This window comes from Capsicum annuum, chromosome 6, assembly GCF_002878395.1.
Source record: "Capsicum annuum cultivar UCD-10X-F1 chromosome 6, UCD10Xv1.1, whole genome shotgun sequence".
NCBI lineage: Eukaryota > Viridiplantae > Streptophyta > Magnoliopsida > Solanales > Solanaceae > Capsicum > Capsicum annuum.
Window position 1 is genome coordinate 206,304,318 of NC_061116.1, and position 13,455 is coordinate 206,317,772.

At 36.6% G+C, this 13,455-nt stretch overlaps 1 protein-coding gene across 2 annotated transcripts; it reads left to right on the top strand.

The window, feature by feature from the left end:
- Positions 1-81: 81 nt before the first annotated feature.
- LOC107875985 (protein kish) lies at positions 82-11,205 on the top strand. 2 transcript variants are annotated; one of them, XM_016722917.2, is made up of 5 exons: positions 82-781; positions 2,217-2,262; positions 2,344-2,450; positions 10,091-10,125; positions 10,757-11,205. In XM_016722917.2, the coding sequence occupies exons 2-5, from the start codon at positions 2,260-2,262 to the stop codon at positions 10,822-10,824; spliced, it is 213 nt and encodes a 70-aa protein (XP_016578403.1). In that variant the 5' UTR covers positions 82-781; positions 2,217-2,259; the 3' UTR covers positions 10,825-11,205. The 2 variants fall into 2 exon arrangements, with proteins under 2 accessions (XP_016578403.1, XP_047269790.1); XM_047413834.1 differs by lacking the exon at positions 82-781 and adding an exon at positions 815-953.
- Positions 11,206-13,455: the final 2,250 nt, after the last annotated feature.

Sequence of the window (13,455 nt, forward strand, 5' to 3'; positions counted from 1 at the left end):
TCTATCACGTGATTAGGGGTCAGAAAACAGTCCGGCAGAAATGTAAAATAACTGCATACAATAGATTCATTTTCAAATTCTGTACACCAAGCTGTTTTTTTTCTCTTTTTTGCTTTAATAATGAGCCATCTTAATACTCAAAGCACTCATTTTTGCAAACTCATCTATTTATTTTATAATTGGTCAAGAAATCTTAATTTCTCTAAACACATTTCGAGCTCCAACATAATTTTAGCAAAACAACTTGAACATTAGTGCTTCAATTGCAACACTTGTCTCACCTGTTTTTTTTTTTTTTTTTAAATTTTTTATATTATTTTTCATAAATGATTTAAAGAGTCACGTCGTCATGTTCATTCTAACATTTCAATCTATTTATCTAATTTTGATTGAGTATAAAAGTTAAGAATATAAATAAATTTTTTAAATTTTATAATTTTAAATTAAAGATATATAGAATATGTAAAAAAATAATTACGATATTAAATATGTTAAAGTGAAAAGTTTGAAATTTAAAAAAGTGGAAAAAAAGAAATAGACGTCATTATTCTGGGTAAAAACAAGTAGTAGTATACTAAAAACCTTTAACCAAAAAAAAAAAAAAAACTAAAAACCAAAGTAATAGCAGCAAGGAGATTGAAAGGGATCCGATCCATCCGGGGACAATTAGCAGAAAGATTGTTAATTAAGTTTGCTTTAATTATCTATCAAGTGGTTAATTGAATCTCCAGTTGCTGTGTTGGGCGGACATACGGGACTGGATCTCGCATCTTCATTTTAGGTAATCCATAAAACCCCCTTCAGCTTTTTGTTTTCGTTTATACAAAAAATACTTAGTTTCCTTTTTATAATGGTTAAAGTTTGGATTCTTAATTAAAAGTATACTTGTGTGCAAAAGGGAAGAGATTTTGGTTTGAACACTAATATTTGGTGGAATATGGTCTTTTTGGAAGGTGGGTTTTCAATTTGGTGGTTAGGGTTTGAACCTTTACTTCACTTCCTTTTAACCCCTCTATGCACACCAAAAAAGGGAAACTTGTAGTTAGAGTAGTGTCTGCTTGCAAACTTGAAATGGATTGAGACTTAAGAGCAACAAAATGGGGTTTATGAGGCGGTCTTGTATTCTATATCTTTCTGCTTTTGCTTTATGAATTGATGTATTGCAGTCAGCTTCATGCTCGAAAAATTATATCATGAGTTCAAGTTTTCCAATATTTAGAATCCTAAATGTAATCTGTCCGGAATATAGTTGATGTTGATACTTCTTCAGTTGGTAATTGTGCTTCATGTTGGGCTCAGATAGACTTTGTTCATGATCCGTTTTCTTCTTACTTTTAGTTGCTTAATGCTAATAGCTGTATGATATCAAGTTCTATGTCCTCTTATGTGTTTTAGGTTATGAAACAATGTGATATTGGAAGTTAGTATTACCTAAGAAGTATGGAATTTGGAATTTTTTTCTAGCTAGAATATGATATGAAGATTATATATCGGTCGAGTTAAATGACGTTTCGGCTATGCGGCTTCATTCAGAACTTGGAAATTTTAAGTATTTTGTGGTCGAAGGAGCATATATGTTGTAAATTTTGCATAACCATAGCTTAGTACCTGTCTCCATTATCGAACCAAGACAGTTAACATGCAAGTTCAAATTTTCCCACTATTTTCCAGCCCTATGATGGTATAAGGCTATAAGCTTTATAATTTTGTAGAGAATTTGCAATGAAAGATGTTGCAGAAGACAGGCATTAGGGCATCTTAGAGATTGTTAACTAAACAAGGTATAACGTTCATGTTCTAGAGTTACAACCTTGGGCAACACATGCAGAAAGATAGTAGAGAAGATTGAAAAATTCAGAAGATGACACGTGAGAAGAAAATAAGAGCAGTGCTCTTGCTAAGTGCAGAAAGCTGCTATAGAGGCACAGATTTTTCCTAATACTAAAGCATTGCTCATGAAACCTTAATGGTTTGTGCTTCCACAATTTTTTTTAGGGTTTATTACATAATGAATCCAGTGTCTATTTAGTGTTAAGAGTATACTTTTTTCATTTTGATCTGGTTATAAGGTGCTCATGGTCATCCATTCTTTATATATTTCATTTCATCACTTGATCAAAAGATGAATAGAAGGAATGCAGACCTTTTTTATTGCATTAAGTGTTTTGAGATTCTGCGAGTATGGGAGGAGTTTACAGATGTTCTTTACTGTGTAGGCTTAGTGGAAGGCAAAACTGATTAAGAGAGGAAAATTCAGATATGGTAAGTTTGATTACGACTCTTGTTATTTCTGTTGTTGAATTTACAAGTACGATGCTCATTTTCCTCTTCTGGAATTTTCAGTCGGCACTTTTCAATTTCCACTCCTTTCTGACCGTAGTGCTGTTAGGAATTTGTACGTGCACTTATGTGAAGATGCATTTTCCTGCACTTCTTGAACACAGAACTGGGTAAGTCTTCTCTATATGTAGTTCATTGTGGCTTCGCGGTAGGAATTTGGCCTTGGTGTCAATGTTACCTATCCTGATTCTTAAGTTTCATATAGCAGGTCCTTCTTTATTTCCCCTTTACCCTTTGGTAAAGGGTTGATAATTAAGATTGCATTTTTTTATTCCCTTATTATGTGGATGCCTGGTTGAAGAATGTCTTTTTGTAGTGCATTTCTGAATTTTTGCTACTTTTACCCCATGTTTCTATTATTCGGTCATGGTTGGAATTTCATGTATGATCACACTTGATACGATTCTTGCCACAGAGACCCGAATCTAAACACAAAGAAGTAAAGATAGAGGGATAGGCTATTAAAGATAGAAAGATAGACACAAATATAATAACAAAAGGGCAATCAAAGAGTGTATCAAACCCAAAAACCTCCCTTAATGATTACAAAATAGCACCTAACTCTTACAAGACCACAAAGGGGATTGAATCTCTCTTACAACCGACGTTTCTAATCAAAGATCAACATTCGCTTTTCCAAGCTCTCAAAACACTCCCAGTGGAAGTTCATGAATTCATCATTATCAATCAACAAAACTAACCAAATAAGCCTAGCTACCGAGTATTTATAGTTTGGCTAAATATTACATAATTAGGGCCCAAAAGTGACCCAAATGCAAGAAAAGGCCCACTAGGGGCTGTTTTGACCCGCTCTTGAAATGCTAGAGCAGATCAAAAGCGGATCCAAAGCGTCTTGGGTTCATGACCCTTCCAAGGGGCTTTTGAGCCCCGTTTTGCCCTCCTTCGACCTCGTCAAAGTTCATTGACCCTCCTTAATGGTAATCTTCATCCATGTGGCATCTTTTAATAACACTAAGAAGTCATCAAGCATTTTGAGCATCATACGTATCTCATCCAAGGGTCCGGAGGCAATTTGGCTTGTATTATCCTCCCCTTCTTGAAAAGGATTCGACCTCAAATCCAAACCTTGCAAAATCATAACATCATGCCAAGGTTGCGCACACTTAAGATATAACCAAGGATCTTTCGTGGTAAACATTTGAAACTTATTGAAAAATGCACAAAGGAGTTGGCTATGAGAATCACCAAGAGGTAAGGAAACCACAAAGATCATAATGACATCACTAAATCCAAAAGGTAAGGCTACCTTCACCTTAGGAGCCATAAGACACAATTGCTTCATCACCTCTTTAAGAGACCACATCAAGAGTGGTGCCTCAATTGGTTTTAAAGTCCACAAGATCCATATAGCATTGTCATTCAAACAAGTGGACCAACCAACAAGTTCCCTACCTCTGCATAAAGCAAATCCAAGACTAGCATGGATATCATCATAAGCAAAGAGGTAGTATAGAAAGGAATCTAAGTGTAAAAGCATCATCCAAGGTGCTATTATCTACAAAAAAAAGCCATTTGGCTCAAAAGATATAGCACATAATGCACACAAGGATGGAATTAAAACATTTAAGCAACATATGACTTTTTCCTTTCAAACAACTTCCCTTAAGAAAGGGGTCACCGATTGTAAACAATTCATCACAAGCATGGAATCCATCCAAAGTATTTTCAGGAGGAGACTCTCTCCTTGACCTACAAGTAGTGGAATCTTGGTCAAGATTGGAAACACATAAAGTTGAATTCTCTTGGATCTTTTCTTTACTTCCCTTCTTTAATGAACGCTTATCGTTGTTGGAAATGCCTCCCATGCACAACTTGGGTTTATCACGTGGGTTGTAAATCCCCAAGAAAGACTTTCCAGATAGGGAAGGATTCCAACATCCTCATCTAAACTTTGTTTGTCAGCTATACAAAGCATCAAGTTTTGTGTGTGTGGAAATAACCACATTCAAATTTGTCACTGGTTCAAATGGATAGAGTGGCCATAGACATGGGTCTAGACAACACTTCTTTCCCCTAAACACATCACCCATATCAAAAGATATACTCTCCACACTAGCATTAGCATCATCGAAAGAAAATGGAGAGTAAAGAAAGGTATCAATTGTGTTAACTTCAACCAATGTGTCCTCATATATATACTCACTATTAGATTCAAGATCATCACCATGAGTATTCTCAACAATAGGAGCACACAAAGTAGAAGAAACGGTTTCTAAACAATTGATACTTTCTCTTTCAAGGGAAGAATCCTTAAGCAGACACATACCACCACTAACATCAATGGAATCATTACTCAAGTTATCACAAGAACTAAGCAATTCATCTTCATAATTATCAGACAAGGGTGGGGTGTTGTACAAAGGATTACAGCCACAAGCATTGTCCTAGGAACGATTACTAATTGGGTTTCTTAAATATTCAAGTAAATCAAAGTTATTATCGCCCAACTGATTATTCCCTTTCAAAACCTCACATTCCTTTTCCTTAAGAGTACTCTCATCTTCAAGGAAAAGATTTCCATTTTTATGAGGAATGTAGTCACACCATAGTGGGATGTCATATAGGCCATAGCCTTCAACACGAGCTACACCATCAACATTATTCACATCACTAGGTTCACTAGGAGTGATTGTACCATCTTCGAACACGATATTGTACTTAAAGAGAGAAGGATCAATCAATGAAGGAGGATTAGAACTTGTAAGTTCACTCTTAATAACACAACTATCAAGTTCTGAAGAAATTTCAAGCACATAATCATCCCTATGAGCAAGACAAACAATAGGATATTCACTAAAGGACATGCTCAAAGGTTCACTCCTATTTACTTGACCAACATTTTCAACATCATCAATCACTTGAGGTTCATTAATCACATTACAATCATCCTCAAGTGGTGTACTAGTTTCACCCACAAGTTGGTCAACTCAATTTTCATAAGACAATGTACCATCATTCATCACGTTGGCTTCAACACTAGGTGGACTCAAATTGATCTTACTATAAGAGTTAATGAGGTCATCAATAGGATCAACTAGTGTTTCCACACTCTCAACGGGTACATCATCAACAAGAGGCAAAGAATCATGAGACTCACGTATAGATAAGCTACTACTCACACTTAATGTGCTACTAGCCACACAATCATCCTTCACATGTAAAAAAGTGTAAGAGGTAGCTATCTTACCTTGAAGTTCATAAGAATAATCTTCTTTGCCATGGTGTGAAGGTCCTTCACAAGCCTTGGAAGCATCTAAGATTTCCCTCGTTGAATCTTTAAAGGGAATCTTCTCTTATGGTTCTTGTTCTCCTCCGCTTGCCATGTTGGTATCTACACACTTGTCCTTGTTAAAAGAAGGACAAACAATGTTAGCTCGGTTTGGTGGCAACCCCCTCACTTCACTCCTCTCAACCTCTCTTTTTCTCTCTCTTAGATTGCCACCTTGCACTCCCTTCCTCCTCTCGATCTTTTGTCTCTCATTTTCATTAGGCTTGGAGTAAGTGGTCGTATCTCTTTGAGATTTGGGAATAATGGGTGGAAAGAGATTATTTCCTCATTGGCCCATTACATTCTTAGGCCAATTATGTACATTTGGAACCTTATGTTGTGCAAACCAATTGGCACCCAAGCATAAATTCCATGTTCTAAGGGGAAGATGTCACACCACGCCTCCTCATAGTACCCACATTGGGTGAAGGAAACCTTTACTCTCTCGGAAACCCTATACCCATCGAAGAAGTATGGAACAAGTAGAGGCTCTCGAGGTATCCCTGGATGGTCAACCATGGATGGAATGATGTAGTTTCTATAGCACCAATCATCTAGCATAAGGAGGCATCCCGGAACCCCACAAATGCTTGCCTTTCCGGAGTGAACATTTCTTCTTAGATTAACATTATAAAGCTTGGTTTAGATTAACATTATAAAGCTTGGTATACCCCATTGGTACATGGGTACCCGTCATGAGTTCTTTCAAGGCACTCCACGTTCGGCCGGACTTCCTTATGGATTCCCACCATAACGGTGGCGGACCTTGAATATGTTTAAGGGCACACGTAGCTCTTTCAACTTTGTTCATATCATAATCCATGAAGATCCTTTCACACTCCCATTCCCAATCAAGATATTCTTCGGGACCCGACTTTCTTATAAAGATGGGGAGAGTAGGAAGATCTCGACTCCTACTATACCCTCCATATTGACCTTGGGTCCCGTTTCTATACGTTTGGGTACTAGGATAAGAAGAGTAAGATGTAGCAACCCTAGGCTTTGGAGATGCATGCTCTTTCATTCCCATGGAGCAACCTCTACTATAGTTAGCATAACTATTCACATCGATTAGACCTTGATAACAAATACTACAAGACAAGGAATACGAAACTTCACAATCCTCACCATGATCCTCATAAGATTTGTAAATGAATGGTTATACCTTACACCACCTCTAGGCTTGGAGTGGGAAGTGTAATACTCCTCACATGCCCCATCTTCCTCATAAGAACCATCACAAGGCTCTTCATCATCTCCATACTCACCATAAGAACTAGGATCATCATTCATCTTATATTCTCCTTTGGAGTAGTAGCCCTCATTGTCTTCCATATCTTGATCGTGGCTATATTCATTTTCATCTATCTTCTTCGTAGCTATAACTATCTTCACCATAATCATAGTCTCCTATGTCATAGTCACAATTGTCCGAGGCTATAGAAGACATGCTTCCTTATATCACTTTGTACCTACAAAATGGACAAACAAGATTAGTGGTAAAGCTCCTAACCAACACTCGTAATAATTTAACCTTTGTGATCCTCACAATTGGAGCGGGGAATGTTGAAAGTTGCTTATACTCCGGTAGACAATAAGGTGTCAATCTCTACTTTGCGGCTGGAGTGGATTCTTGTTTGAACGACATAAAGAAATAAAACTATTTACGGACTTGAATCAAAAAGTTACTATGAAATAAAAACTAGAAAAGCTCAAAAGAAACAGGACAAAGAAAGAAAACAGACTCAAGCACTAATCACAACTAACTAGGTTGATTACTAGTTGCTAATTAACGGAGAATCAAAGAAAAGATTAATAAGAATCAAGAAATGAAACTAGATGAATCAAACTTGAGCATTAAGGGAATTAAGAAGCTTTGAAATGTGTTTTTGGATCCACCAAAACAGCTTAGTCGCACCCCAACACATGTCAAACGCTAGAGGGGCTGTATTGACCTGCTTGAGCAGGTCCAGCTCACCTCAAGGGCAGACCAGGCGCATAAGGCACTGGTTTGAGCTGCCTTGGGGCTGCTGCAGCAGCTCCAAGGCAGCTTGGACGCAGGTCAGCCACCGGCTTGCACAAGTGGCCGAAAATGAACTTCTTGTGGTTCCTTTTTTGTTCTCTTCTCTTGGAATATTCTTGGAACCTTTGAAGATGCTAAATACTAACACTTTTACACTCTTTTTCCTTTCCTTTAGAGGAAGACCAACTTTTTGTTGAAAATCCATCTTGAAGATATGAGTATTTCCAAGAACGCAAAAGTTTTCAACTTCTTCACCTTTGCTCGGAATGAGTTGAAATTTCGAATGTAAGCTGTTTTTAACCTTCTAAACTCATTTCAAACATCATTTAGCTCAAATTCTTCACCAAAAACTTCAGCTCTTGCATTATAGTTAATACGCGCTGTATTCTTTTTCCCTTACGAGGTTTTGTTCCACTGGGTTTTCCTCGTAAGGTTTTTAATGAGGTATTCAAAATGCGTATTATTAGAGATGTGTACTCTTTTTCCTTCACTTGATTTTTTTTCCTACTGGGTTTTTTCTAGTAAGGTTTTAACGAGGTACATTATCTACCAATTAGACATTCAAGGGGGAGTGTTATAAATGTATTTACATTATAGTGAATGTCTATCAGCTCTTGCAACCCATTTCAAAATCTTTGAAGTTCAACCCAAGCTTTAAACAAGGATAGAACACTCAATGAAGCTCCGATTTAGCTCAAATTTGATATTTGGACTCCTTTAGTGTTAGGGAACACAAATCTAACGCTAGAAACACAAGAAAACGCAAAAATCAAAAACTCAAAATTTGGCCTAAGAACAAAAAACGTGAATAGTGACTTTTTTTGGGATTTTTGATTTTTCACACCACTTTTTTTGCTGATTTTCAAGATAACAAACCCAAGATTGACTTCGTAGGAATAAAATCAAACTCGGCTCTGATACCAAATGATACGATTCTCGCCACAAAGACCCGAATCTAAACGCAGAAAAGTAAAGATAAGAGGGATAGGATATCAAAAAAAGAAAGATAGACACAAATATGATGACAAAAGGGCAATCAAAGAGAGTATCAAACCCCCAAACCCCCCTTAATGATTACAAAATAGCACCTAACTCTTACGTGACCGCAAAGGGGATTGAATTTCCCTTACAACCGATGTTTCTAATTAAATATCAAAATTCGCTTTTCCAAGCTCTCAAAACACTCCCAAGGGAGGTTATGAATTCATCATTATCAATCAACAAAACTAACTAAATAAGCTTAGCTACCAAATATTTATAGTTTGGCTAAATATTGCATAATTAGAGTCCAAAAGTGACCCAAATGCAAGAAAAGGCCCACTAGGGGCTGTTTTGACCCGCTCTTGAAATGCTAGAGTAGATCAAAAGCAGATCCAAAGCGTCTTGGGCGCATGACCCTTCCAAGGGGCTTTCGAGCCCCGTTTTGCACTCCTTTTACCTCATCAAAGTTCTTTAACCCTCCTTAATGGTAATCTTCATCTATGTGGCTTCTTTTAATAGCACTAAGAAGTCATCAAGCACCTTGAGCATCATATGTATCTCATCCAAAGGTTCGGAGGCAATTTGGCTTGTATCAACACTTAGGCTGCAGGTAAGCCTGGGAGGCCCTGTTCTACGGTTACTGGGTACTATATAAACCTACAATATGGTACGTTTTTCCCTTGGATGGGATCTATTCTGTCATAAAGACACCTATTAAGCCTCTCCACACCCCTTGCTCTGGGAAGCCACCTTCTCCCCTCTTCCTTCGCTGCCTGCCTCCCTCAATATTTTATTTATTATTTTTATTTTTTATTTTTATGTTACTAAAAAGGGGAAGGAGGAGGGGTCGTCTTTCATCAAGTCTAACCCCATAAAATAAAGTTTCTAGCATGGTCTATGTAGGAGGTGCTCAAATCTGATGATTTGTTTCGTGCAATTATCCTACTCCGAAAATATGTATATCCACTATGACAAGCCATGTAACCAACTTTATGCCTCATATGGTATTATTAGGATTTAAGGGTTCCAGACTTACTACTATTCTCTGGGGGACCCTGGTGTTTACACCTGCATGTGTAGATGGTTTTTCATTCGAAAATGGCTTTGCTAGGTCAAAAGATGAGAAACTCTTATCTGAATTGTTCTCTCCGTGGTTGAACGTAATGCTAATTTTGGGGGAAAAGGATCATACTTTTAATTGGATCTAGTTTTTTTCCTTTGGCTCTTAAGGGGCTTCAACATGTCCTTTCAGTTGAGGGCATCTCAGCTATTGGCTAGTTTGCTTATCTGAAATTTGAATTTTCAGGTTTTGAAGCTAAATAATGTTTTGTAATATGTTCTCCAATCATATCTCCCCTTAATGTTGCGCTTATTTGTTTATTTTATGTCTCATTTCATTTTTTAAAGAACTTTTTTCCATGTCTCTTCTACATCCTAACTAAAAGTAAACTCGGCAGGTTTCGAGGTTTCTTTTGGAAGGCTGCTAGAATCGGTAAGTTAGCTCATTTGTTTGCAGCGACGAATTGTCTGGGCTGATTTCCTTATCTTTTTTACAGAACTGAAATTATTTTGCTGGTTGTTTGAAAAAATTGCATGCATTTCCTTTACATCAATTACTCGGTGACCTGCATCTAGTGAAAAAACACCACACAATAGGATGTTGATGAAATGCTGAATCACTTTCTATATAAGGACATACAGTTGATATTCTTGCATCGTACTTTGAGCAAATACTAATAACAAATTTTCCTGGCTAAGCATTGCTATTCTCTCATAAAACATCATCTTGAAAGAAAGCTACTGTTGTGATTTTCTCTTGCTTGACCACTTCATAAAATTTTGGAATATCATGTATTCTTCCCCACTTCCTATTTATCTTCATGTGGGTTCTTCGTCTGTCTAATCTTAACTTATTTATCTTCTGCTGGTTGAGGGTTTTCTTTTTGTTTAGAGAGCTCTTATTCTTTAAACACTTGAAGCACATTAGCTTAACATATTAAAGAGAATAGGATAGTAGCACAGAGATCAAGCAATAGAATACGGTGAATGTCCTTTCATTCCATTCATTTAACCAGATTGCATGAAATTTGACAAGCTGTCCTATGATGCTTCAATGTGTACAGGCGAACGGTTGAGTCCTTGGGTGGCAGTGGGCTGCTTGACGATGGGCGTTTCAATAATCTTCTTCTGAATAACTAACTGTCTGTAACTAAAGAAAGCTCAGCTGGGGGTAAATTAGCAGTTGAATTTGTTTTTCATCAAATGATGACACCGACACTGCTTTCCTGGATCACTACCTGATCCTGAACTTAGTTTTAGCGCGTAAGATTTCTGGATTGCGATAAGGCTGGCCACTCCTGTTGTATCTTTTTCAGTACTCGTTATTTTATTGGATGTAGTAATAGCTTTGTCTACCAGGTGGAAGTTTCAAGAAGTCTGATGCTGTCTATACTTTTTTAAGTATCACATGTCCCATCATTGAGTTGTTTAAGTATCCACAGGACAGAAAAAATAATGAATGAAGAACAGAACAACTGGCTGAATAATTGAGTTGAAAATATTGTCTAGTCAATTTGATTGAGGTCCTTTCTGATTTCAAGCATTAATTGGTTTGTCTTCTGGCCAACTGCAGCAGAAAACTACCTTTGTGTGGTGCAAATATTTTATGATCTGCTGCTGTCTCCATTGGCGGCTATCTAAACTCTTCCCTTTATTATTGGAAAAGGCTCAAATATGTCAATTAGAAATGACTTAGCTATGTCATTTGTTATAGGTTTGGCTTATTTATGCAATTGTTGTTATAAAAAGGTTTATTTGTGTCATTATTTTGTAACGGTGCAATAACAACACCACATTCAGTATATTTTCACATAGTGGGTCTGGGAGGGTAGAGTGTATGCAAACAATACCACTATCTCAAGTGAAGTAGAGATAGCGATGTTGTTTTTGATAGATTCTCACCTTAGGACCGATAATAGTATAACAAACATAAAACATAGATAAGTGTTGGTATCTCACATTGGTGGGTTAAAGGGTCCTTGGTCTCCTTACATGGTCTTGGATGGGTTAAAGGGTCCTTGGTCTTCTTATATGCTCTTGGACAATTCTTCTCTCATGAGCTAGCTTTTGAGGTTGAGTTAGGTTTAAGACATTTCTTTATTATGGCATCAGAGTCAGGTCCATCCAATTCATTGTTTTCGATGTTGCGCTCCCGTCTTATATTATCCACGCTCCAGATGTCTAGCCTTGGGCATGTGGGGGTGTTGGCGTCCCACATCGGTGGGTTAAAGAGTCCTTGGTCTGTATATGGTTTTGACAATCCTCTCCTCATGAGCTAGCTTTTGAGGTTGAGTTAGGCTCAAGGTCCATTTCTTTATCAATAAGCCTTACAAAATAATGGCATAAATGAACTTTTCTGTAACAACAGTGACACAGATGAGTAGATGAGTAGAACATGAGGCCGGTCTAACCCAACCCTTTAATTAAGTGGGGTGGGGCTAAGTTTTTTTAGTCCATTTAGAAATGAGGCTTATAAGCCCAGCCTCACTTGGCTCGTCGGCCTCAGGGGCCTAACTCGTTAGCCTCAGAGGCCAGCCCATGGACTAGGACATTAAAACTAATTATTAAATATTTTTAAGTTGGTCATTTATTTATTAAGAATTAGAATTTTGTCAATCTTTTCTGACTAGCTACTTATTTTTTTTATCTATTGTTTGGTTGATACTAATTTTTTGAAAGTTCTTAGTGTGTGTTTGAAATGGCTGGTAAGCTGCTTTTAGTTGTGAACTTCAAAAAGTTGTTTTTACTCATGATGGTTTAGTAGATGTTGTCTTTTCTTAATGCAATTCTACTCTTTAAATTTAGGCTCTCTTCTGTTATAATCTTACTTCTTTTATGTAGATGCTTTGTGTATATCTATATTTATTATCTTAAACATATTAAAATTTTTTTTATGGAATTTGTAGGTCATCATCAATTCTTTGCTTATTACAGTAAATGCCATGAGCTAATTACAACTAAGAGATCGTTTGGTGTGAGGTATAAGGGATAAATAGTTCGAGATAAAATGAAGGACTATTTTATCTGATGTTTGATGTGAGGTATTAGTTAGTACAACATTATTTATCGCACCACTAACACCATACTGATGAGATAAATTATCCATAAATATAATGAAATAACTAATTTCGAGATTAATTATTCCAGGACAACTCTTTTCCAACCTAACAAATACTGATGAGATAAATTATCCATAAATATAATGAAATAACTAATTTCGAGATTAATTATTCCAGGATAACTCTTTTCCAACCTAACAAACTTTAAAAGTATTAGTAAGATGACTATAACATGCTAAAAAATAGCAGATGACATATTAAAGTGAAACCATAAAAGTTGGTGATAATCTAGTATTTACAATATTTTCGTTTATTGTATTTCGGGTTGAGTTTATTTTTTCTGAAGGATCAACCTGCTCCAACCCCGGACCGCTTAGGACTAGGTTGGATCACTATTTTAAAGACCCTTTAGTTAAAAAGGTTAGCCCATCCTAGCCTATTTAATTCTTTAGTCCGCTAAAGTTAGAGTGGGTTGGGTTGGGTCAGCCCATTTTGACAACTCTACTGATGAGCCAAACTTTTAACTAAAAAATTACACAAATACATAACTTATGTTTTCAATATTACAAAAAATCCTAACTCCTTAAACATATTACAAAAATTTCAACATATACATAGAATGTTATGTATATATCGGCTATGTTATGTATAGGGAGTAATAGGGAGAGAGAGTAAAGTAACTAAAAAAATTGGAAAGAGTATAA

What these genes read in the sequence shown, in the direction of transcription:
- LOC107875985 (XM_016722917.2), top strand. An exon ending in CTTCTTGAACACAGAACTGG is followed by an intron (nt 2,451 to 10,090) that starts GTAAGTCTTCTC and finishes TAAACTCGGCAG; the next exon opens with GTTTCGAGGTTTCTTTTGGA. An exon ending in TTGGAAGGCTGCTAGAATCG is followed by an intron (nt 10,126 to 10,756) that starts GTAAGTTAGCTC and finishes CAATGTGTACAG; the next exon opens with GCGAACGGTTGAGTCCTTGG.